This window comes from Odontesthes bonariensis, chromosome 10 (assembly GCF_027942865.1).
Source record: "Odontesthes bonariensis isolate fOdoBon6 chromosome 10, fOdoBon6.hap1, whole genome shotgun sequence".
NCBI classification, from domain to species: domain Eukaryota; kingdom Metazoa; phylum Chordata; class Actinopteri; order Atheriniformes; family Atherinopsidae; genus Odontesthes; species Odontesthes bonariensis.
Genome location: NC_134515.1, coordinates 1,805,768 through 1,833,519, shown reverse-complemented (window position 1 = coordinate 1,833,519; position 27,752 = coordinate 1,805,768). Strand labels below are relative to the sequence as shown.

The window sequence follows — 27,752 nt, the reverse complement described above, 5'->3', positions numbered from 1 at the left end:
TGTAAACATACGTTGTGCCCCTGTAAACATGCGTTGTGCCCCTGTAAACATGTGTTGTGCCCCTGTAAACATGAGTTGTGCCCCTGTAAACATGCGTTGTGCCACTGTAAACATGCGTTATGCCCCTGTAAACATGCGTTGTGCCCCTGTAAACATGCGTTGTGCCCCTGTAAACATACGTTGTGCCCCTGTAAACATACGTTGTGCCACTGTAAACATGCGTTATGCCCCTGTAAACATGCGTTGTGCCCCTGTAAACATACGTTGTGCCCCTGTAAACATACGTTGTGCCACTGTAAACATGCGTTGTGCCCCTGTAAACATACGTTGTGCCCCTGTAAACATACGTTGTGCCACTGTAAACATACGTTGTGCCACTGTAAACATACGTTGTGCCACTGTAAACATACGTTGTGCCCCTGTAAACATGCATTGTGCCCCTGTAAACATGCATTGTGCCCCTGAGTGCCTGAGGAAAGTGCCTTTTCTAGCCCCAGCTAACTAGCCGGACTACCTTCATCAACACCAAAACGAGGCTGGAACTCGGCTCACAGGACGCAGCAGGGGGTAAGAAGATGTTCATAAATGATATTGCTAATATGGGATGTCATACAGCTTCATGTCAAAAGAGGCGAACTATCCCTTTAAGATCAGATTCTGCAGGTAAAATTGCTATAATAAGGTGACTTGACTTGACCTAGAAAAAATTATTTGGGACTTACTTGAGACTTGCACATGTGTGACTTGGTCCCATCTCTACATCTTAGTCTATAAAGTTTTACAAAAAGACTCATGCAATGATTTGAGGATACACGGGGTTCAGGGACGCTTCAACGTCAAACCACCGACCTCCTGGACGCTCGCTCCTCCTCCTAATCATCTGAGTCCTGATCCCAGAGGAGCCTCGTCAGAAATCTCTGCTTCAAGATCTTCAAGAAAGTCTTAACTCCAAAGATGGAGTCACACAGAACCTCCTCAAGGATGCACAGAACCTTTTAAACATCCAATGACCCTTCCAGGATCCCTTCTGGATGCTCTTTTAGATGCCTACAGAGGTTCCCGGTGAGAAGAGGATACCAAAAACTGTCTATGCCCCTGAGGAGACACCATCTTTAAATGTATTACCCATAAGAATGACCATGATCTGTTCACGGGTAAGAGAACCAACTTTTACTGCATACAACCGGTTGAAAACCCCCCAGAACCTCCTCAAGGATCTTTCCAAAGGGCATCAACAGCACAGCTTACGGACTTCAGGAACAATCTTGGAACAAAGATGTCTAACCACCTCATCAATAAAAGCTCCTCGAACTTGTTTTTAATGTTTGTAACCTCTTCCAGAACAACAGGATCCTTGTAAAGGACGCTCATCCTCAATATTTAGAACTGCTCCAGGCTCCATCAGAAGGGTGTCAACCCTCAAAGATGAGGTCAAATCTAAACCTTCGCCTCTTTATTACCCCATTACGTTGGTTCTCTGTGCGTATCGATAAGTCAGATTAAAAGCAGCTCATACACCCTCAGTGCATCTCTCTCACCTGCTCTCAGTTAACACCACAAAGCTTAAATATCAGCCTGGTCTCACTGTGTTCTCTCTATTTCTGGCCTGACCTTTCCTCTGCAGCTTCAGTCTCCTTAAATCAGCTTAATGTGAAATCTCTGCTAAAGGTAATGAACTCTGAGCCTCAAACGTCCAAACTTTGTTGGAGGATTTACTTTGGTCCGCTCCGCTGATCTGATTATTCCACAGAGTGTAAAATAATGCAACTTCACTACAGACAGGACAGATAAAAACTGATGGACCGGTCCTCATAAGTGAGGTAGTTCCTGATAATGGGAGTTCACGCACAACAAATACTGTACTTATGAGTGTGTGTCAGTTAGGGCTGCAGCGATACACTAATCTCATGATACGATATACGATATTCAACCAACGATGCGATACGATACGATACGATACGATACGATACGATTCAATACGATATGATTCAATACGATACAATACGATACGATACAATACGTTACGATTTGATACGATGCGAGTCGATTCAATATGATTCAATACGATTCGATACGATACGATACGATACGTTACGATTCGATTTGATTCGATACGATTCTGTATGATTCGATACGATTCGATACGATACAATTCTATATTATTCGATACCATTCGATACCATTCGCTACGATATGATTCGGTTTGATTCAATACGATTCGATACGATTCGATACGATTCGATACGATTCGATACGATTCGATACGATTCGATACGATTCGATACGATTCGATACACTTACATCATTTACTGGGAGAAAAAAAGGGACAGTGTGATTTGACATGAATCGTCGCTGATTGGACCTTTGACCTGGAAGGACAACACCGCCAGACACACAGAAACAAACGAACATGTCACAAACCTGAGAGCTGTGCACTTTATACAACATTTTTATCAATTAATTTATCACTGTTTTGTATAATGTGACCCCCTGGCATTGTATTGTATTACCTTAATGATCTGTGTTTTCACTAATTGTAACATTTGACTTTTCAATAAAGTTTGCTTTAAAAAAATATAATAATAATAATTTAAATAAAATAAAAAAATTTATACTCGCGGCTGAAAAATCGATACTTTATCGGGAAACGAAATTTCGATATATATCGCAGTATCGATAAAATTGCTCAGCCCTAGTGTCAGTGTGTTGCAGACCCATCTGTCTCCATTTTCTGACACGTGAAATCATACGATAATCAGATCATAACATCCCCTGAACACCAGAATGTCTCACCCATTATATTTTTAGGTGTGTGTGTGTGTGTGCTGGTTTGCCCACATTATGGGGACATCCGTCTGACTGAGCACCAACTCATGGGGACGTCCTGTGAATGTGGGGAAAGAAAGGACAAAGGGTCAAAACTCGGCCTCGGGCTTAGGGACTAGAGTCGACCTCAGTGGTTCTGCCTGAATCAGTCCAATAACTGAACCCATTTAAGCAGGGAGCCAAAGGCCCAAAGGTGCACGGGCCAGCGCACGTCACTCTGGGTCCCATCTGGGTATAATTTTAGGGTGTTTTGGTCTTTATCGACGCCCTCTCAGGCTCGATCAGGCCTGTGTCCCACAGCCAGTTGGGGTTTTGATTGTGGAATTCTTTTCGTTAGGTCCATTTATCACGCATTAACGCAGGTTTTATTTATTTATTACATAAAATTTTATTTAATGGATAGGAAAGTTCAGAGAGACAGGAAGCAGGGGGCAGTGAGAGGGGGAACGACACACAGCAAAGGGCCGTCCGATGCGGGACTCGAACCGGGGCCAGCTGCAGTGAGGACTATAGCCTCTGTACATGGGGCGCCTGCCCAACCCACCCCACGGACCCCCCCTGTTTTATTATTTATTTTATTATTGTAAAAGTCTGTAGCTCACAGGCTTTTATTTTGTAAAAGTCTGCTGCTCACAGGCTTTTATTTTGTAAAAGTCTGCTGCTGTCTGCTGTGGAACAGGAAAAGAAAGTAATCTTTGGATCCACCAAACATGGAGAAGGGTACGGAACTTTTACTCGGCCATTTTCATGTTAAAGTTCTTCCAGACGGCGGAGTCGACAGAACCAAAGTCATCTGTAAACACTGCCAAGTTGAATTGTCTTCTCAGCGTAGTAGTTCCAGTCTAAAATATCACTTAAAGGCAAAACACACAACTGATAGCAGCAAGTCATTCAAGGAAACAGACAGTGGAGCGAGGCTTCTACATAAAAACTACAGAAAGATGCTGATGTTAAAAGTGTGTTTGCACAACAAATGTTATGGCACTTTCATTCATATGGCAGCACATTTAAAATAAAGCTAAATGCTAAAAGCTATACACTACTTTTGGATTCATTTTTGGATTCTGCGTACAAACGCGATTAATCGTGATTAATCAGGGAAATCATGTGATTAATTAGATTAAACATTTTAATCGTTGCCCAGCCCTAGTGAGCAGTCGTCCCTAGAGACTCAGTTTGTGTTGTTTGAGCAGACTCCGCTCACAACAACCCAAATGTTCAAAAGGAAAGGGAAGGAAAGGAAAAGGAGGAAAAGGAGGAAAAGGAAATTAAAGGAAAGGAAAAGGAAAGGAAAAGGAAATGAAAAGGAAAGGAAAGGAAAGGAAAAGGAAAGGAAAAGGAAATGAAAAGGAAAGGAAAAGGAAGAAAAATAAAACTTAATGCTAAAAGCTATACGCTACTTTTGGATTCATTTTTGGATTCTGCATACAAATGAGATCAATCGTGATTAATCAGGGAAATCATGCGATTAATTAGATTAAAGGTTTTAATCGTTGCCCAGCCCTAATAAGCACATATCTCAGGGATAAAGTACACACGTGAGACACATTTGGGTAAAAATCGTGTTTTTTTAGCTCAGGTTGTCGTGTTTATTTATTCAAACTAAATCACAGGGAATGAAAAGCTGAGACCATAAATTTCTCATGACACCATGAGGTGAAGTCATCACTTATTTACCAAACCAGATGATTCAACCTTTGGTGGAACACCACAAGCCTGTTGTGTGCATGTGAAGCAGGTACAGAAAACATTTTATTTAACCCCTTAACGCCTATTGTCGCATATATGCTACAAACCGTAGCCGGAGTAACCGTTGACTCCAAATTGACCAGGATGCCTGTTGTCGCAAATAAGCAACATACTAAAAATTCTATTTATTTTTTGTGCAAAAGTGAAATGAATAATCTCAGCATTATTTACCATCTACTTAAAGGCTAAAACACACACAAAACGTTTTTTTATATACAGCTATATAAATTCAGGCGTTAACATGTTTATTTACTGGCCTGCATGAATAAAGGTTATGAGCATCACACACAAAGGTCAGCAGAGACAGCGAGGCCCAAAACCCTCAAACGGTTCAGGAACACCTCTGTTTTCACCACTTCCTGCTTCATCTGGGTAAATAAACGGCTGTTAAAGTGCTGGATGAGAGAAACGGATATAATCTTTACTTCCACAGACGAAGTTCTCTGGTAATAACATCTGCAGAAACATTCAAATGTTCATGAACATTTCCCACTAAAGTCTAAATCAGCATTCTGGGATTATCATCACATCTGAGCTGTTGTAAATGTCCCAACCTGGATGGAACGACTCGTATCGTAAGTTACGTAACACACAGGGAAAGTGTTTCAGACCCGGTTATTTATCCGATCTCAATCAATCAATCAATCTTTATTTATATAGCGCATTTCATACCACATGCAACTCAATGTGCTTAGTCTCAGACTAAAATAAATATTTACCTCTGTCACTGAGGTGGAAATATTTGAGCTCGTGGAGCAGATAACCCAATAAGGCTCATCCTGCATTTAGCTGAATCAGTTTTTCAGCTTTCGGCTGTTGTTTGACTGATTCTCCTCCTCACGGTGTAAGCAGGGGCGTAACCGCCATTTTAAGGGTGAGGGGGGCAGGTTGTTCAGGAGTAAAACGAGTTCTACCGAATAATGGAACCAAACCAATCAATCAAAAGGAGCTGATAACAAGAGAAAAGCTCACCTTCTGTGTGCTGAAATTAATGTGAACTCCTATAGATTCTCTAGTTCCTGCAAGTACTGCGGCCACTCGCCTGTTTTTTCCACCGCTAATCTACTGTTTCACACTAGAATCCAGCAGGTGGCAGTAATGCACCTTTAAGTTGTATAACATCCGCCTGTGCCCGCCAATTAAGGAGCAGAAGAAGAAGAAGAACTTTGTAGTAAACCAAACAAATGAAATATGGATAACACTGGTAAAAAAAACATAAAGAAAAGGGTGGGACTGAGAAGGCGAGGAAACAAAAAACATTTTATTAATATAAAAAACATTTTATATTAAAAAATAGCGACATATAGATGGTGAAGCCGCCAAATGCCACAAACTTACTGAAATGTTCAGCAGCAGCAATACAGCACAAGTGTATGTCAGTTTTAGCAGCTATAAATAAATAACAATAATAAACAATAATAAATAAATAAAATAAATAAATATTTTATCGCGTATTAACGCAGGTTTTATTATTGTAAAAGTCTGTTGAATGCATCACATTCACACAGTTACAGCAAACACCACGAAGCATGGAATAATAAAATAAAGATAAACTAGCAGGTAACATCACCGCTACAGGTGTGAAGCTAACGGAGCTAACGGAGCTAAACGGCGCTACTTCCTGTTTTACTTGTTTCAACATAAAAGCATGTATTTCAAAATAAATTTTAAAAAAAACTCCTGCATTCACAGCCAAGTTGAATTGTCTTCTCAGCGTAGTAGTTCCAGTCTAAAATATCACTTAAAGGCAAAACACACAACTGATAGCGGCAAGTCATTCAAGGAAACAGACAGTGGAGCGAGGCTTCTACATAAAAACTACAGAAAGATGCTGATGTTAAAAGTGTGTTTGCACAACAAATGTTATGGCACTTTCATTCATATGGCAGCACATTTAAAATAAAGCTAAATGCTAAAAGCTATACACTACTTTTGGATTCATTTTTGGATTCTGCGTACAAATGAGATTAATCGTGATTAATCAGGGAAATCATGTGATTAATTAGATTAAACATTTTAATCGTTGCCCAGCACTTGTATTTAGTTTGTAATCGACGTGCAGAAACACAACAAACATTTACTAAAGTACCATGAAACTGTAAGAAAAGCGTCTGTAGGGTTCATTATTAGTGGAACAGACATTTGTTTACACTGAATAATCATGAATTTATCAGTTTTTGTAGTTAAAACCATCTTGAATTGTTTATGTTGGTGGTTGTTTTTCTGACTTTATTCATACAAAGTAAGCCGGAGTCGGTAGAAAGCTGAACATCTTCTCTGATCTGCTGCCCACCACTGAAACCTGAGACTCATTACGGAGCTGCTGCTGAGACCTTATCGATCGCAGGTTATTGATCAGCTTCACACTGTGACCCTCAGAAGCTTCTCTGCCCTTATGGATCTGTGGGGGAATGTTCACTCCATCACAGTCCAGGCAAGGATGGACGAGGATCAGAACCCGATCATGTGAGCCAAGACGTGTTCATGGTCACCTGCATTCACCTACTCATTCTATCATGTATGTATTTATTTATTTATTTATTTATTTATTTATTTATTTATTCATTTATTCATTCATTCATTTATTTATCTATTTATTTATTTATCTATTTATTTGTTTATTTGTTTATTTAGTCATTTTTCATTATTATTAGTTTGTAGTAGTATTTTTAACTAGAATTGGTATTATTATTGTTGTTGTTAATACAATCATTGTAAATATTTTAAAAAATTTTGAGCTACTTGACTAATTTGAATTTCCCCCATTGGGGGATGAATAAAGTATTTTTCTATTCTATTCTATTTCTATTCTATCCTGAACTGTGAAGTGCAAACCTTTGGATTCTTCCCTCAGTGAGGACCAACTGGACTAATTACCCCACAGGTGTCCCAACATGCCCCCAAACTGAGACGAGCTCCCTCGTTGAGGGAGATTCACGACCCAACTCTGCAGATACAGTAGAAATCTTTATCTTTATGTTGCTCAGGCAGCATAATATCATTAAAATTCCACCCATCAAAACACAGGAAATAACTATCAGTCTATCAAATCAATCAGCTGGAAGTTTCCTGGATGAAGTTTGGACGAGTAATGACACGAGGACAGATCTACAGAAGCAGAGAGCTGCTTCCAGTTTGGTTTTCTTCGGTTAACTGTCCACAGACGAGCATGTTAGGCTAACCAGCTGTGAGTGTGTCTTTGTTCCACTCAGTGGGGTCACATGGCACTGAAAGGATCAGATTATTAGCTGCCGTTAGCCGCCGTTAGCCACCGTTAGCCGCCGTTAGCCACCGTTAGCAACCGTTAGCAGTTGTTAGCAGCCGTTAGCAACCGTTAGGTTGCACCTCTTTTGGGGGATCCGGCTCTTTATGGCTCGTTCCTTTCAAAGAGCCGTTCAAAAAACTGGCTCCTGTGGCTCTTTTATTTATTTATTTTTATATGTATTTTATGCTTATAATCAATTTCCGCCATGTCCGCTCGTACCCATGGTTACTCAAAAGATTTTCTTAGTCCTAATTTGACCGTCTCTAGTTACTCCACAAACGCAAAGTTGTGCACACATTTGGGAATGCGGCAGAAATCATACATAAGATGCATAAGTTACATTTAGCTTTGGTATCCCCCTCAGCTGAAAAGTGGTCCCAATATTGCTCCTCTTTCTCTGGCTCATTTCGAAACAAATTTGGCTGCTTCCCTTTCTGCAGCAATGAGTGACTGACTGTCTGACTAGATTCCTTTATTACTTTTCCCTCACGTTCTATGTGTGCGCGTGTCAGCGGCGCCACGCCGACAGAAGTGTCAGTGCTCACTCAGACACTCACTGCTCATGTGAAGGGCACGTGCAAGCTGCCTGCGCCCCCCCCCCTGCTCGTAGTTGTCCTATGTGGGGGGAATCCGCAACTAGATGTCCCCTGGGAGCTGTGTGAAACACGCATGAGTAAAAAAAAAAAAATAGCAAAAAAAGAACGAGAAATAGAACGGCTCCCGCGCTGCCGCGACTCGGCTCCCTTCATTCATATCAAAGAGCCGTTCAAAAGAACCGGTTCGTTCGCGAACGTCACAACACTAGTAAGCAGTATGCAGTATGCAGTCTGTAGTATGTAGTATGTAGTATGTAGTATATAGTATGTAGTATGCAGTATGCAGTATGCAGTCTGTAGTATGTAGTATGTAGTATGTAGTATGCAGTATGCAGTATGCAGTCTGTAGTATGTAGTATGTAGTATGCCGTATGCAGTAAGCAGTATGCAGTATGTAGTATGTAGTATGTAGTATGCAGTATGCAGTATGCAGTCTGTAGTATGTAGTATGTAGTATGTAGTATGCAGTATGCAGTATGCAGTCTGTAGTATGTAGTATGTAGTATGTAGTATGCAGTATGCAGTATGCAGTCTGTAGTATGTAGTATGTAGTATGCCGTATGCAGTAAGCAGTATGCAGTATGTAGTATGTAGTATGTAGTATGCAGTATGCAGTATGCAGTCTGTAGTATGTAGTATGTAGTATGCAGTATGCAGTATGCAGTATGCAGTCTGTAGTATGTAGTATGTAGTATGTAGTATGCAGTATGCAGTATGCAGTCTGTAGTATGTAGTATGTAGTATGCCGTATGCAGTAAGCAGTATGCAGTATGCAGTATGTAGTATGTAGTATGTAGTATGCAGTATGCAGTATGCAGTATGCAGTCTGTAGTATGTAGTATGTAGTATGCCGTATGCAGTAAGCAGTATGCAGTATGTAGTATGTAGTATGCAGTATGCAGTATGCAGTCTGTAGTATGTAGTATGTAGTATGCCGTATGCAGTAAGCAGTATGCAGTATGTAGTATGTAGTATGTAGTATGGAAGTATGTAGTATGTAGTATGTAGTATGCAGTATGCAGTATGAAGTATGCAGTATGTAGTATGTAGTATGTAGTATGGAAGTATGTAGTATGTAGTATGTAGTATGTAGTATGCAGTATGCAGTATGAAGTGTGCAGTATGTAGTATGTAGTATGTAGTATGCCGTATGCAGTAAGCAGTATGCAGTATGTAGTATGTAGTATGTAGTATGTAGTATGGAAGTATGTAGTATGTAGTATGTAGTATGTAGTATGCAGTATGTAGTATGTAGTATGCAGTATGCAGTATGATGTCTGCGGTATGCGGTATGTGGTATGGAAGTATGTAGTATGTAGTATGCAGTATGCAGTATGCAGTATGAAGTATGCAGTATGCAGTATGCAGTAAGCAGTATGCAGTATGTAGTATGGAAGTATGTAGTATGTAGTATGTAGTATGCAGTATGAAGTATGCAGTATGCAGTATGTAGTATGGATGTATGTAGTATGTAGTATGTAGTATGCAGTATGCAGTATGCAGTATGTAGTATTGTAGTATGGAAGTATGTAGTATGTAGTATGTAGTATGGAAGTATGTAGTATGTAGTATGTAGTATGCAGTATGTAGTATGTAGTATTGTAGTATGGAAGTATGCAGTATGCAGTCTGTAGTATGTAGTATGTAGTATGGTAGTATGTAGTATGTAGTATGCAGTATGCAGTATGCAGTATGTAGTATTGTAGTATGGAAGTATGTAGTATGTAGTATGTAGTATGCAGTATGCAGTATGTAGTATGTAGTATTGTAGTATGGAAGTATGCAGTATGCAGTCTGTAGTATGTAGTATGTAGTATGTAGTATGGAAGTATGTAGTATGCAGTCTGCAGTATGCAGTATGCAGTATGTAGTATGTAGTATGTAGTATGCAGTATGTAGTATTGTAGTATGGAAGTATGTAGTATGTAGTATGTAGTATGGAAGTATGTAGTATGTAGTATGTAGTATGCAGTATGCAGTATGCAGTATGTAGTATGTAGTATTGTAGTATGGAAGTATGTAGTATGCAGTATGTAGTATTTAGTATGCAGTATGCAGTATGTAGTATGGAAGTATGTAGTATGTAGTATGGAAGTATGTAGTATGTAGTATGTAGTATGCAGTATGTAGTATGTAGTATGTAGTATGTAGTATGCAGTATGTAGTATGTAGTATTGTAGTATTTAGTATGCAGTATGCAGTATGTAGTATTTAGTATGCAGTATGCAGTATGTAGTATGGAAGTATGTAGTATGTAGTATGGAAGTATGCAGTATGCAGTCTGCAGTCTGCAGTATGTAGTATGCAGTATGCAGTATGCAGTATGCAGTATGTAGTATGTAGTATGCAGTATGCAGTATGTAGTATTGTAGTATGGAAGTATGTAGTATGTAGTATGTAGTATGGAAGTATGTAGTATGTAGTATGTAGTATGTAGTATGCAGTATGCAGTATGTAGTATGTAGTATTGTAGTATGGAAGTATGTAGTATGCAGTATGCAGTATGGAAGTATGTAGTATGTAGTATGTAGTATGTAGTATGGAAGTATGTAGTATCTAGTATGTAGTATGGAAGTATGTAGTATGTAGTATGTAGTATATAGTATGGAAGTATGTAGTATGTAATATGTAGTATGTAGTATATAGTATGGAAGTATGTAGTATGTAGTATGTAATATGTAATATGTAATATGGAAGTATGTAGTATGCAGTATGCAGTTTGGAAGTATGTAGTATGTAATATGTAATATGGAAGTATGTAGTATGCAGTATGTAGTATGTAGTATGTAGGATGTAATATGTAATATGTAATATGGAAGTACGTAGTATGCAGTATGCAGTATGGAAGTATGTAGTATGTAGTTTGTAGTATGTAATATGTAATATGGAAGTATGTAGTATGCAGTATGCAGTATGTAGTATGTAGTATGTAGTATATAGTATGTAATATGTAATATGTAATATGTAATATGGAAGTATGTAGTATGCAGTATGCAGTATGTAGTATGTAGTATTGTAGTATGGAAGTATGTAGTATGCAGTATGAAGTATGCAGTATGCAGTATGCAGTATGTAGTATGCAGTATGTAGTATGGAAGTATGTAGTATGTAGTATGTAGTATGTAGTATGGAAGTATGTAGTATGCAGTATGAAATATTAATGTTTGTGCAGTTTAGGATGTGCACATGTCAAATTATTTGAAGAAGCCAAAGTTACTCACAGACTGGCACGTCTGGGACCTTTAAGAATCTAACTTTGTGTTGATCTGACTGACCTGTAGCCACAGACCAGGGGCCCCCGCGGGGCCTGGAGGGGCCTGGAGGGGCCGTTTCGTGCTGCTTCCTTTAGTTAGCAGCAGGATTCTCCAGACAGGAAGTATCAGAGGTAGCTGCCCTCTGAATGTGTGACGGCGTTTCATTTGAATCTCTGATTTCTGTCCGTCTATTAAAACTTTCCCAGCGTGCGCTGATGGCCTATAATTCCATCTCGGCTGGTTTATAAGGCCTCTCATATACATCCGGCTCCTTTAGAGGAAATGGCTGCTTCCCATCTTGTTCATATAAATAATGTGGAAGTTAAAGTGCTCTGCAGCAGCCAAAGAACAAAGCCGCTCTGCTATAAAAGCTAATGCGTTACGTCAGATTCACCTCCCGAGGGTTAGGGGACACAGCCATGTGTGGCGTGGAAGTTAACCCATTGGCGCCTAAAGCACCTGCAAAACAGGCTGCTCAATGCCTAAGCCAGTTTTTAGAAAAGGTCCCCAATGCCTGAGGGTTTTTTGAACTAAAAACAATTCATTGAAAACACCTAAGAAAAATTCAATTTTTTTTCGCTGGCTGGATTGTCTTACTTTTTTTTTTATCAATGTTGGACATTTGGTTCATGTAGTTTTGCTTTATGATTCAGGATAATACCCAATGCTGCTATTTATTATACTACTGTTACTATACTATAACTAAATCATAATCATAATATCAGCAATAATAATGAATGATAAAAAACCCTGCTATATATCTTGCATTGTGCAGTTATACTGTATACTTCAGTGACACGACTTCTAAAACATCATAGTTATACTGCAGTAATTCGCACCGGGCTCTCTCTTTTTTGACATAAGGCCAACGCCACTCAAATAAGAATGAGAAGTCGTCAGAATGCAGCGCAAGAATAAATAATTACATCATGTCGAAACGATCTCGTGCCATCACTCGGGCGACATTTGTCTGATACAGCCACTTGCTCTGCCTCCAGTAATCCCGGCGAGTTGGTAGTTTGATTATTCCAAAAGTTAGGCAGAGACCGATGAAAGATTTCATCTCCTGCTTTGACACGGGGCTCCACTTCGAGTTGGATGGTGTGTGGCCGCGCGCCTGATCCGCATATAAGTTTGTCTGTTTCACCAACATATCCCAAACTTCATCAGTGAAAATATGCGAGAACACTAAAGGACTTGCATCTTCAGATATTGGCACCTTCAGCCCCGGTGTACGAGTAAACTTTTGTTGACGTCGGGTGCGAAATCCAGCGGACTGCCTCTCTTCCTCTAATAAATTCTGTTGATCATTCCCTTCCAACTCCACATCACTTCCATCGCTGTCACAGTATGTCTCGTTAACCGCAGCCATTGTAGCCGAGCTGTCAAATTAGCTACAAACGCACTATTGCAGAACAGGCTAATCGAAAACACCCACCTCATGTGTATTTGAACCAATTATTGTGCATTACATGCTGCATGCGTCTTGAAAATAATGATAAATGAACAATGTTGCGCTACGCAACATCCGGCGTCAATGGGTTAAGAGACGGTTCAAATCAACCTTTAATCAATGAGCATATAATCTGACAACAACCACATGTAAATGTAAATGTACTTTATTTATACAGCCCTTTACAAACAATCCTTACGATGTACCTAAGTGCTTTTATAAATTTAAGTAATAAATAAAGAGAAGAATAAGTAAAACCAAATAAAAACAATAATAAATACAACAAAATCAAATAAGATAAAATAAGATAAAAGTGTCATCATACCACTGGGTATTAAAAGCCATCCTAAACTAGAAAGCAGCAAGCAGCACGTTGGGATGTGCGCACGTTGGGCATGCGCTGGACGCCGTAGTCGCGCAGCTCTGCCCACACGCACGATACCCTCTGCGTACGTACGAGCACATAATAACCCCAATGCGGAGGGGTTTTTGAAAATTTCTAGGGGGCCCCACTGAGCCATTTTGCTCCGCCCACACACAATACCCTTTACATACATACGAGGTCATTAGGGTGGACGTGTTTGCCAAGTTTCAAGACTTTGTGATGATGATAAGGCTTTCAAATCAAAAACGCCATCACATGATTTTCACCCCCTGGCCACACCCACACCGTTCAGAGTTTGGAAAAGTTTTTCCATGATTTTTTTCCGCCCTAGCTTAAGAGTAACCTGCCCAAGTTTGAAGGTTGTTGCATTAAATCTGCAGGAGGAGTTTGTTCAAATGCGAGGTGTGGGAAAAAATGACGTTTCCAACCCCCAGCAGGTGGCGCTGTAGGTGGATGTCGTTATGATAATATGTGCGCGTTCAGGCTGGGTCCAGCATTCACCGTATGAAGTTTGGGACAGATTGGATAATGTATGTGGGAGTTATAAGCGACTTCATTTTTTGTGGCGAGTGATGGCGAGTCATCAAACTTTGAGGCGTCGCCACGGCCACGCCCTTTAAGTTTTGAAAAAGTTTCTCCATGAATCCCCCCCCCCATGTCTTAAGAGTAACCTGGCCAAGTTTGAAGTCTGTAGCATTAAATCTGTGGGACGAGTTCGATCTTAAGCAAGGCGTGGAATCGGGCATAAATGGCACGAAAACTCACTTTCCATCCAAAATGGCCGCCTTCCTGTGGATGTGGGACCATGGCGGCAAGAGACTTTTTTGTGCGTCTGGGCATGATGAATGAGTGTACCGAATTTCGTCATCCCACGCCAAACTAACCCCAATGCGGGGACCATTTTTAAGCATCATTGGGGGCGCTGTTTGTTTTTTAGGTTCCATATGTTTTAAACATTTCCTAAGTCTCTTTTATTTTTTATTAAAGTTCTTGAATTTACCTGGATTATTTTAATTTAAGCTATTTTGTAATTAATTAATTAATTTTAATTTATTTTACCAATTGGATGAACTCTAATTTGCCTAAAGAAGATTATTTAGTATTTCTGTCTGTCTGATTGAATGCTTGTGTTAACAAATAAATCAGACGGTACTCAACAGTTACTCAGTATTTGAGTAGTTTTTTCACCTTTTTTACTCTTACTCAAGTAATTATTTGGATGATTAGTTTTTAGTTAGTGACCTGTGAGGGGAACAATTGCTTGTTTCATTTAAAAGTTTGCAATGATTCTCTCCAGTCCAGACACAAACAGCCCATACTTATTGCTTCTGGAAATGCAGCGGCGGTTTATTTGTGCAGTGATAAAACACGGAGCAGAGCAATAAGAGCAATAAGAGCAGCACGATGGAAAAGAGCGATAACAGAGTGAAAAAAGAGGAAGAAATGAGCTGATCGGACCGCCACCAGGGATAAGGGAGGAGGGGGCGGGGCTTAAGAAGCTCCGCAGGGGTCACGAGGAGCTGAAACATCTGGAAACAGCTGCTTTTAAACATCCAAACCTGAGCATCTTCAGTTCTTACACATGAATCTCTGAAGAAGCTCAGTGATTTAAACATGTTCATGGAAATCCAAACAGGACTTTTCCTTTGAAGGAAAAAAACCCCAAAAGTTTAACAGATGATAATCATCTAAAAATCATTTATCGATGCTGAAGATTAACGAGTTATTAACAAACAGAAAATAAACTGCACCAAACAACATGTACGTGTCAGATAAAAGACAAGAAGCACACACAGTCATAGCTACGGAAGCCCGGAGCGGACGGGGTGCGTATACACTTTTTTTTTATGGTTTTCTCCAGATAACGAGATAATTATGTCGTAATTATAATAATTATAATTATTTCTCGTTATCTCGAGAAAACCATCATTATGTCTCGTGGAGATAACTTTCATACCAGCCGGCGTCCTTTAAGGAGACGGCCGGCTCGACTGCAGCTCAGCAGGCGTTTACGCCTCAGTGACCAGCTGAGGGGACCAGGCCGTCTCCATGGTTACCCAATGATGCACGAGAGGTGCCGTTATCGTTTTCTGGAGATAACGAGATAAATAACTCGTTATCTCCAGAAAACGAAATGCTCGTCACACCAGCGGGATTTACACAAACGCTCCACATTCCATGTCTGATTCATAGGCGACTTTATTCAGTTTCCAATGAAAGGGGGTAAAAATGGGTAAAAACCTTAGCCAGAAATACACATATAAACACATAAACACGTATAAACAGGGGCGGACTGGGGAGAAAAAGTGGCCTCGAAAACCATCGGTAAATTAACTCGTTATCTCGAGGAAGGCAAGGCAATTTTATTTATAGAGCACAATTCATACACACGGTAATTCAAAGTGCTTTACAGCTACATAAAATCACAAGAAGGCAATAAAATCATTAAAAAAAAAAAAAAAAAAACATTAAAAATAATCATTAATCTAAAAGTGAAGAGTGCAGATAAAACACTTTCAGGTGTCATATGCACAGCTACACAGAACTGTTTTCAGCCTGGATTTAAACATTGTCAGAGTTGAGGCCTGTCTCACATCTTCCTGAAGACTGTTCCAGATGTTAGGAGCATCAAACTGAAAACCATCAGAATAAAGTTTACACGCACCACGTCCGCTCCGGGCTTCCGTACATAACGATGACTTATATCACTTATATTTACAGCCAGAATAACAGAAACTAACCGTGAAGATTCAGCGGGACGAATGTATTTACTCTCATTTCTTCCAACTCAGCAGCCTCGGAGGACGATTAAAGGAAAGAAGTTTGCTTTTTGTCTGAAGGATTTTCTGTTGAACGGACCATAAACAGCTAAATAAGTGGGAAAATAAACGTGTTTGACACCACAGCGAAGTGGACCATCCAGCCTCATCACCAGCTGTGCAGCTGTGTGGAAGAGGAGCTTTCTGGGTTCCACTCTGCACACGTGCACGCTGTCCTGCACACGTGCACGCTGTCCTGCACACGTGCACGCCGTCCTGCACACGTGCACGTGCTCATTCTGCAGCTCCCAGCTGAGCTAAAACAAGCGTCCATGTTGTTTTTCTGCTCCTCGTCTGTGATTGGTCGACACACACGGGCCTGAACAAGCTGCTTCCCTCCATCTTTTTGAAAGCCTTCTGTGGAGTTTATGCTGTTTGAACCATTCAAACATCTAAATGTTCTGCAGATTTATGCTATTTATTCATGTTTATTCATTCCTGCATTTTATACTTTCTGAGTTAGTAAGAGTTAGAAATCACTGGACAAGCCTGGAGTGAGTGTACGTGCACGGTTAGTGCACGGTTAGTGCACGGTTAGTGCCGTCCTGGGCAGGTCGCCTGGCTCAGCCTGAAATCAAACCTTTCCTTGTCACGTCCATGGGGGTTTTCCCATGTTTTTAGTTTGCAGTTTTATCATGTTTTAGGTTGTTTCATGTCTTGGTTTTTGACTTCATGTTTAGTTGGGTTTTGCCATTGTTTTTCCCCTCACTCAGTTCATTAGTTGTCACTCACATCACCTGTTCATTGTCCCCAGCTGCACACTGTCACCAGCCACTCCCAGTTCCCTGTTTAGTTTCCAGGTTCCCCTGTCTCTTTGGGCTATCCTTTCCTGATTTTTGCGCCTTCATGCCACGAAGCCTTGAATTCAAAGTTAAGTGTTTTTTTCATGTATCGTGTCCAGTCTTTTGTTTTTCCTTCGTCATGTTTTTTGTTCCACAGTTTAAGTTTTTGTCATCCGGCTCAGCCGCGCCTTTTGTTTAACCGTGTCCTGCCTGCCCCAAACCTGACAGTCCTCGGAATAATAATAAGAATATTGGCATGAAGCTCCAGAATGAGCTGAAAAGTTGGATATTTAGGCACATTTTTGAAAAACAACCAGGCTAATGGCTAGTGGCTAATCGGGAGGACCGGGATAATTCCCGGCGGGCCGGTGTGATGTTGGGCCGGTGAGGGCCGGTGTTCTCTTCTTTCTTTTTTTGGGAGGGCCGGTGTTCAGTCATGTCAGTGGGTTGTTTTCGTCCTGCTGTCTCTGGGCCGCCTCCACTGGCAGCTCTGGTTTTATTCTTTATTTGTTTGCAGACGCATCCTGACAGAACACGTCAGCGCACTCGGTCGGTGACGTTTGAAAGATGGAAAGCAGAAAGAGTCGGGGTGGCACGGAGAAGGCCAGAATTAAAAAGAGGAAAGCTCTGGAAACAGACGCAGCTCAATATGCAAATACTGGAAACTTTTTCACTAAATCGAGCTCACGGTTTGTAACGTCCAATGAGGACGATGGAACGGGTGATATGTTGAACTCTGCCTGCAAACCAGCGTTCAAGTTAAATAATTATCAACTCAATGAACTGCGTGACGTTGTGGCTTATATAACGTAAGGTTGTATAATTTAAATAATATTATGAAGCGACGCCACATAGCTGGGAAACTTTGTCTTGTAGCCCCTCAGAGTCAGAAGCAGCAGCCATGAGCCCACAGCTCCAGAGTGGGCAGGAAGGATTATTAGAATGAATATAATGAAAAGTATGGTGTAGATGCTCTATGAAAAGGGCCCTGAGAGGCTCGATGATTCAGAAAAACATTAATGAAAATGAGCTGAATTGATCAGAAGGCTTTGTAAAAAAGGAGGTTTGTGCTGAGAATTATGACCATTTTTAAAATGAGATTTAGTGTCAGAAGCAGAGCCAGCAGTGATAATATTAGCTCCAATATAACAACTTTCTGCCCAAACGACAGTAGTGACCCGTTATATTTGTATCATTAAAAGTAAGACAGTAAACACACAAAGCCCACAGATGAAAGAGAATAAAAGTAATATGAAATAAGCCTGCATATTTTGCCATTGAAAATATCTTAATTGGTTAAGTCATATGAAATGTGAGGTTATAATGACATGATTTTAATAATAGTTTGTGATCTAAAGTGGGTCTGAGGCCCTGAAAACAACTCGGATATTTCTGCCTGTGGAGCTGAATCATCGGCTCGTCTCCGTCTGCTACATCATGTTCAGCTTCTCCGAGTTTTTTAATTTGCTTTAAAACAACTTTAAAGTGTAAAGTGAACATCTGCTCAGAGCTCCGGATCAGAACCTCTCTGCAGGATGGAGTTACTGAGAGGGAAATGATGCTTTCATGCAGCTCCAGTCCTCACCCAGAGCTGCACGTACAGCTAACATCCCTCTGCTGCTGCACAGACTCAGCCTGAGTTTCAGTTCCTCTACGTTTCCCTGCCTGAGCACTGAGTCCACTTCCCACATCCTGCCGCCACAAAGGGACAAAAGCATCAAACAGAAATGTGTTTGCTGAACATGAATGTGTGGAGCTGAGGCTTCCACAGAAAGGTTTCACAGCTTTCTGACAAACTGAGGAGATCTCAGGCTGAGACTCAACTCTGCCTTTCTTTACACTTAAATTATCTCACTGATACTCACTATTTATTCCACATTGGCAGCAAAATCAAGGGAAGAGCCACTTTTACCACAACATACTAAAGTCCCCTTTTGCAAATACGCATTTCTACATATAAAACATCCCACAGAAAAAGAAACAACACAGCCAATACATTTTCAATTCAGACCACATTTACCTTAATACTGGGCTGAGCTGAAGCTGGCATGCATGTGCATGACTCTTCATGTTGTATTTGTAGTTTGTTGTTGTAATCATAGTGAGATAAAGGCTCGGGTTGTGTTTTACTGCCTGCAGCGTCTCCCTGCTGAAAGCTAACGGAGTCCATCAGCCAGGAGGTCTGATGTTCTCTGACCAATCACTGATCGACACACAGCGTTTGAAAAGTCTCAATAAACCATCTTCCCCAACACAGCGATTTGTTTTAAGCTGGCGAAATGAACTGTTCAGTTTTATTTCAGCTCGGAAAGAAAACTGGCACCAAGCCACAGAGCTGAGCCTCCGAGATAAAGAGTGTCGAGGAAACTCATCTGTTGGAGGAACTGACACAATAATGGACAAAAAACCACTGTGGGAGCTTCAGGGAGACTTTCTAACCTTTTTACTTTTACTAACTCACTGAGGAGCTTCAGGGAATACAAACAGTTAAAATCACACATCCATACGAGCGTCTGCTTTAAAATGTTGTAAAGGAACATACATCTGCTTCATATTTACTGCCTGAAGTGGGAACAATGCTCATGTGTGAGACCTGAAACCCGATAAGAACTCCCTGAAACTCCCTGAAACCCGATAAGAACTCCCTGAAACTCCCTGAAACCCGATAAGAACGCCCTGAAACTCCCTGAAACCCGATAAGAACTCCCTGAAACTCCCTGAAACCCGATAAGAACTCCCTGAAACTCCCTGAAACCCGATGAGAACTCCCTGAAACTCCCTGAAACCCGATAAGAACTCCCTGAAACTCCCTGAAACCCGATAAGAACGCCCTGAAACTCCCTGAAACCCGATAAGAACTCCCTGACTCCCTGAAACCCGATAAGAACTCCCTGAAACTCCCTGAAACCCGATAAGAACTCCCTGAAACACCCTGAAACCCGATAAGAACTCCCTGAAACTCCCTGAAACCCGATAAGAACGCCCTGAAACTCCCTGAAACCCGATAAGAACTCCCTGAAACTCCCTGAAATCCGATAAGAACTCCCTGAAACTCCTTGAAACCCGATAAGAACTCCCTGAAACATCCTGAAACCCGATAAGAACTCCCTGAAACATCCTGAAACCCGATAAGAACGCCCTGAAACTCCCTGAAACCCGATAAGAACTCCCTGAAACATCCTGAAACCCGATAAGAACTCCCTGAAACTCCCTGAAACCCGATAAGAACTCCCTGAAACATCCTGAAACCCGATAAGAACGCCCTGAAACTCCCTGAAACCCGATAAGAACTCCCTGAAACTCCCTGAAATCCGATAAGAACTCCCTGAAACTCCCTGAAACCCGATAAGAACTCCCTGAAACTCCCTGAAACCCGATAAGAACGCCCTGAAACTCCCTGAAACCCGATAAGAACTCCCTGAAACTCCCTGAAACCCGATAAGAACTCCCTGAAACTCCCTGAAACCCGATAAGAACTCCCTGAAACTCCCTGAAACCCGATAAGAACTCCCTGAAACATCCTGAAACTCCCTGAAACCCGATGAGAACTCCCTGAAACTCCCTGAAACCCGATAAGAACGCCCTGAAACTCCCTGAAACCCGATAAGAACGCCCTGAAACTCCCTGAAACCCGATAAGAACTCCCTGAAACTCCCTGAAACCCGATAAGAACTCCCTGAAACTCCCTGAAACCCGATAAGAACTCCCTGAAACTCCCTGAAACCCGATAAGAACTCCCTGAAACTCCCTGAAACCCGATAAGAACGCCCTGAAACTCCCTGAAACCCGATAAGAACTCCCTGAAACATCCTGAAACCCGATAAGAACTCCCTGAAACTCCCTGAAACCCGATAAGAACTCCCTGAAACATCCTGAAACATCCTGAGCCCTGAAGGAGCCGAATGAGGCCCAGGAAACGATGGAACCATCTCTGAACCCAACGCGTGACAATGACACGCCTTCACACCTTCTGAACCCACACTCCATTCATACAGAGTGCGTGTGCACGTGTGAGCGTGCACGTGTGAAGGCAGGACGCTCGCAGCTTATGGCAGATCTCTGACTCACGCTCTATTTCTGATGCTTCCAGCGGCTCTTTGAACAGCAGATAATAGATCAGAGCCGAACGCACACACACACACGTGCACGCTCACGTGCACACGCCAGCAGCAGAGCCGAGCGTGGGCGGCAGCAGGGCGAAGACACACCACCGCACTCCAGAAGCAACGAGTGGGCGGAAACACTTCGTCTCTCTTCACGGTGGGGAACAATGAGGGGGACGGCACCGTTACCGACGGCAACTCACCCCAGCGTCGTCATGGTGACGATGGTGTACCAGAAGGAGGCCGGGATGGAGGTGAAGGAGGAGCCCTTGGTGCCCTTCTCGGCGTAGAACATGACGGTGGCGAAGATGATGATGGCCATGGTGAGGGAGAAGAGCAGGAAGCCCAGCTCGGAGGCGCAGCTCTTCAGCGTGTAGCCGAGGATCCGCAGGCCGGCCGAGTGCCGCGAGAACTTAAAGATCCGGAACACCCGGAACACGCGCAGCGTCACAAAGGCGCCGCTCACGTCCTCGTTCTCCGGCATCACCAGCCCGATGTAGTAGGGCATGATGGCCACCACGTCGATGACGGACATGACGGAGCGCACGAAGCGACAGCGGCTGGGCGCGGCGAACAGCCGCATCAGGTACTCGAAGGTGAAGATGAGCACGCAGGCCGTGTCCATGCAGAAGAAGGCCAGCTGGTACTTCTCCCCGCACGGCAGGTCCCGCACGCTGCCCTTCGGGGGCCGGCAGGGCACCGTCTCCACCACGTTGGCGATGACCGACACGGCGATGAAGAAGCCCGTCACGTAGTAGAAGACCAGCGCCATGGTGGAGGTGTGGGGGTTCTCGAAGGCTCGCCACAGGCGCTCCCTGGAGGTGCTGTGCGGAGGCAGGGGGGCGTCCGTCGCCTCGTTGGCCTCGCAGTCCTCCGCCAGACGCTCCTGGTTCTCCTTTTTCCGGTCTCGATATTCCTGAACACAAAGAGAGCAAGAAGAAGAAGAGCAGGTTTAGAACAATTTGAATGTGAACATTCTTTTACTTTGTGTGATGTGTTTATCTGTATTGCCTTTGGAATAACTTAAGGCTTAGGGTAACCCTAACCCCTAACCCACCCCTTACCCTAACCGTAACCCTACCCTTACCCTTACCCTTACCCTACCCTAACCCACCCTTACCCCTAACCCTTACCCTACCCTACCCTAACCCACCCTTACCCTTAACCTTACCCTTACCCCTAACCCTTACCTTACCCTACCCTAACCCACCCTTACCCCTAACCCACCCTTACCCTTACCCTTACCCTACCCTTACCCACCCTTGCCCCTAACCCTTACCCTTACCCTACCCTAACCCACCCTTACCCCTAACCCTTACCCCTAACCCTTACCCTTACACCTAACCCTTACCCTACCCTACCCTAACCCACCCTTACCCCTTACCCTTACCCTACCCTAACCCACCCTTACCCCTAACCCTTACCCTACCCTACCCTAACCCACCCTTACCCCTAACCCACCCTTACCCTTACCCTTACCCTACCCTAACCCACCCTTACCCCTAACCCTTACCCTACCCTAACCCACCCTTACCCCTAACCCTTACCCTACCCTACCCTAACCCACCCTTACCCTTAACCTTACCCTTACCCCAACCCTTACCCCTAACCCTAACCCTTACCCTAACCCACCCTTACCTGTAACCCTTACCCTTACCCTACCCTAACCCACCCTCACCCTTACCCTACCCTAACCCACCCTCACCCCTAACCCACCCTTACCCCTAACCCTTACCCTTACCCTACCCTAACCCACACTTACCCTTACCCTACCCTAACCCACCCTCACCCCTAACCCACCCTTACCCCTAACCCACCCTTACCCCTAACCCTTACCCTACCCTACCCTAACCCACCCTTACCCTTACCCTACCCTAACCCACCCTCACCCCTAACCCACCCTCACCCCTAACCCTTACCCTACCCTTCCCTAACCCACCCTTACCCCTAACCCTTAACCTTACCCTAACCCACCCTTACCCCTAACCCTTACCCTACCCTACCCTAACCCACCCTTACCCTTAAACCTTATGGGCACTATATGGACATGCTGGCTGGGGAACCAAAGGTCCGGTCCCAGTGGGAGGACGTGTGATGCGTATTGAACAGATAAAGAACTCCAGGAAGCAGAACCTGCTGCAGCTGAACCAACAGTTGTAAACATGATCGAGTGCCAAATCAGAGGAAATGAACAATCACTCATGGTGGAGTCGCTTTAAAAACAAGGACATGGAGATATAAAAGCTTCTGCAGGGGGGAGGGGGAGATTTATGGTACGGGCAGTGGGCGGAAAACATTTATGATTGGTTTCAGACATCACTTCCAAGCAGAGATCCGGCCAGAATCAGAGGGAATAAAGAAGCGTTTCAGGGGCTCGTCTCCGCCGTCTTAATGACTTTGAGTTGGATAATCATGCAGAGCCGGCTGCTCATCTACTCAGATCCATCTGTGGTTCTGCACATGATGCTCTTCTCCAGAGAGGCTGAATTACAGTCGGGCATTAGGAGGAAATAAAAAGTCAGAAGGATTCATAAGTACACTGCATTAGAAAGCCATCTGGAGGCAAAGTGAAGCCGGAAGATTCTCACTCAGACTGTCGGAGATATTCCAACCTGTGAGGTTCAGAGCTGTTCAAACCACCCAAACCATGAACGCCTGGTGGAACCGGCTGATCTCCACCTGTTGGTTCCTGTGGGCTCATCTCATTGGTTGTTGATTTGTGGTGAATGTGACGGTTTTTATTGTCTTTTCTGGGATCAGGTTGTTGAGGCAGGAGCCTGTTTCCTTCTTTCAGTGCTGCTGTCCACACTTTAAAAGTTTTATATCAAACATCCTCAGAGCCCAGGAACAGAGACGTTTATTTTTATGGCCTCATTACCATGTAAAGTTCATGAGCCGTGTGGGAACACGCTTCCAGGATGTGCATGTGCAGCGTGCACACGCAACAGAAGCCTGTTTTTTAGCTCACGCCCCAGGTGAGCAATCTTTCAAGTGAGTGGGCCCATATCTGAGCGTGTAACCAGCTCATATACATCACTGTGGGCTTCTGTAATTAGTTTTTATCACACATGAACATCCGGTTGCACTGTTTAGTGCCTCCTTGTCTCCTCCATCCTCCGTCCTCAGTCCTCCTGCCTTTGACCCAGATATGGATCTCAGCCAACATCTGGAGGGACGTCTGGAGGAAACAGGACCCAGGAGGGAAGACGATTTGGGGCATCGAATTAAGGTGACTCCGAGTCGCCTCCCTTTGCATGTTTTTCAGGCAGATCCAACTGGGAGGAGACCCGGAGGAGACCCGGAGGAGACCCAGAGGAGACCCAGAGGAGACCCGGAGGAGGCCCAGAGGAGGCCCAGAGGAGGCCCAGAGGAGGCCCAGAGGAGACCCAGAGGAGACCCAGAGGAGACCAAAAGGAGGCCCGGAGGAGGCCCGGAGGAGACCCAGAGGAGACCCGGAGGAGGCCCAGAGGAGGCCCAGAGGAGGCCCAGAGGAGACCCAGAGGAGACCCAGAGGAGACCAAAAGGAGGCCCGGAGGAGGCCCGGAGGAGACCCAGAGGAGACCCAGAGGAGGCCCAGAGGAGACCCAGAGGAGACCCGGAGGAGAGTCTGGGTTTCCCTGCTGGAGATGGATGGATGGATGGCAGTGTTTCCAGATGACTTTGGTTCTGTCGACTCCGCCATCTGGAAGAACTTTAAAATGAAAATGGCCGAGTAAAAGTTCCGTACCCTTCTCCATGTTTGGTGGATCCGCCGATTAGTTTCTTTTCCTGTTCCACAGCAGACAGCAGCAGACTTTTACAAAATAAAAGCCTGTGAGCAGCAGACTTTACAAAATAAAAGCCTGTGAGCAACAGACTTTTACAGAATAAAATAAATAATAAAACGGGGGGGTCCGTGGCGTAGTGGGCTGAGCAGGCGCCCCATGTACAGAGGCTACAGTCCTCGCTGCAGCTGGCCCCGGTTCCAGTCCCGCATCGGACGGCCCTGTGCTGCATGTTGTTCCCCCTCTCTCTGCTCCCTGCTTCCTGTCTTTCTCAACTTTCCATTAAAGGCACAAAAGCCAAAAGATAAATAAATATATAAACAAAAAACCTGCATTAATGCACGATAAAATATTTATCAACGTTAAATAATCACTGAGTTAACGCGATAATAACGAGTTTACTCGCCCAGCCCTAAGAGAAAAAAGCTAAAACTTGTAAAACTCGATCCCATTGGAGCTGCAGACATCGACACGGAAGCAGCAGAAGGTGTACCTCCATGCAGCAGTCCCCGATGATCTCCGGCACGATCCCGTAGAAGGCCAGCTCCTCGTCGAAGGCCTGGATGCACTCGTATCGGGGGTAGTGGAGCTTCCCCGTGCGGTAAAAGTTCAGAATGTGCCGGAACATCTCGGGGTCTCTGTCGAAGAAATACTCCAGCGTGTCCTCGTTGTAGAAGAACTCCTTCTCCGAGGATCCCAGCAGCGTGTCGGGGTAACGGTCCAGAGTGTTCTTCCATGTCTGGGGAAATCAGACAGCATTCATTCACACTTTAAAGATGAACCAACTTTATTATCAGCAGTAATAATGATACCAAACTGTCTTCTTCTTGTTTATCAGAAACAGTCTATAAATAACAGCACTGAAACATCACAGGTCAAGAGCACAAGAGTACATTTAAATTTTCAAGTTTTGGTAAACATTATACTTCTCGGAGTAGTTTTAAATCTCTATACTTTTTACTTTTCCTTGAGTAGATGTGTGCAGCAGAAACTGTCCTCTTACTCCGCTACATTAGGCTACAATGAGCTGGTTACTTTTCTTCTTACCTCTTTGGTATTCTACGCCTCATTATTTTTATCCCCCCGCGTACGCCTCATTTTAATGTTTTATTCTGACAGAGAGAGAGACTTCCGCCAAAGGCTCTACCACCTGACTGTGTTCCACCAATCAGACGCAGCCGTGCGGTCTGGTCACGTGACCGTACTCGATCTCAGCGGCGGGACGGGTTAGCTTTAGCATTAGCAGTCGTAGCAAACAAACAAAGAAACAGATGAAAAATGTCAGAACCAACGGTGGGAAATGAAGACGCAGACGAGGCCTCATACTGAAAGCATGTTTACCTTACAAAGAGTGAGAAACAGCAGCTACATTATGTGTCTTCTGTGGCAACCAAAACAAACGCACATTTCAGCAGAAACTCAACATCTAACTTGAGGAAACATGTAGCGCTAAGTTTCCTAAACTCGTTTTTTCCCCCATGGATAGGTGAATGTTTGTTTTTTAGGTTACATATGGGTTACATATGTTTTAAACATTTCCTAAGTCTCTTTTATTTTTTATTGAAGTTCTTGAATTTACCTGGATTATTTTAATTTAAGCTATTTTGTAATTAATTAATTCATTTTAATTTATTTTATCAACTGGATGAACTCTAATTTGCCTAAAGATGATTATTTAGTATTTTTGTCTGTCTGATTGAATGCTTGTGTTAAATAATAAATCAGACGTTACTCAACAGTTACTCAGTACTTGAGTAGTTTTTTCACCGAGCACTTTTTTACTCTTACTCAAGTAATTATTTGGATGACTACTTTTTACTTTTACATGACTCATATTATTCTGAAGTAACGGTACTTTTACTCGAGTACAGTTTTTGGCTGCTCTGCCCACCTCTGGTTGCTGCACGTTTCATTCTGTTCTGTTATTGTTGAGCTAAAGCCATTTTAGCAGCGCCAGACAAAGTCCAGAGACGGCAACACTGGGAGTGTTAATGAGTTTATAATAACAACAAACTAATTCTGCCTCCTTTAAAAAGATTTATGATCAGCAGCCTCACCAGCAGCTGCAGAAGCTGTTGGACACGCTGATGTTTCACAGGTTGATCAGCGCCACAGTTCAGATGGATTTGAAGCTGTTCTTGGTCCCGGTGAACAGAACTCCTGAGACTTTGGCTGCTAAGGTTTCGCTGTTGTTAAATATTCAGAATCACTCCACATTTTCACGAGACAACCTGACCGGTCCAAACTTCTGTGAATCGGTTTCAGCTCGAAGGATCATGACCGCTATCTCAGAATTGTCAGAATTGGGGTTTGCAGGACTTCAAAGGTGTAAAAGCAGAACTTTGTTTATTCACAAGAAACCAAAAGTCAAAACAAAGCGCGGCTGAGCCGGATGATGAAAACTGAACTGTGGGACAAAACATGAATAAGAAACAAAACAAAAGACTTGACACGACCCGAATGCACTTAGCTTAGCTTAGCCTAGCCTATTTTAGCTTAGCTTATCTTATTTTATCTTAGTTTAGATTAGATTAGATTAGATTAGATTAGATTAGCTCAGTTTAGATTAGATTAGCTCAGTTTAGTTTAGTTTAGCTTAGCTTAGGTCATCCTATCTTAGCTTAGTTTAATTTATTTTAGATTAGATTAGATTAGCTCAGTTTATCTTAGCTTAGTTTATCTTAGTTTAGCTTAGCTAAGGTCATCCTAGTTTAACTTAGTTTAGCTTAGCTTATTTTATCTTAGTTTAGCTTAGC

General features: G+C 43.0%; 1 protein-coding gene across 1 annotated transcript in view; it reads right to left on the bottom strand.

The window, feature by feature from the left end:
* Positions 1-27,752, bottom strand: part of kcnd1 (potassium voltage-gated channel, Shal-related subfamily, member 1) — a 113,492-nt gene that overhangs the window by 39,913 nt on the left and 45,827 nt on the right. The window contains exons 3-4 of the mRNA XM_075475907.1: positions 25,490-25,735; positions 21,436-22,148 (exon numbers count right to left, since the gene is read on the bottom strand). Coding sequence (XP_075332022.1) covers positions 21,436-22,148; positions 25,490-25,735 — 959 coding nt within the window. The remainder of the gene's footprint in view (positions 1-21,435; positions 22,149-25,489; positions 25,736-27,752) is intronic.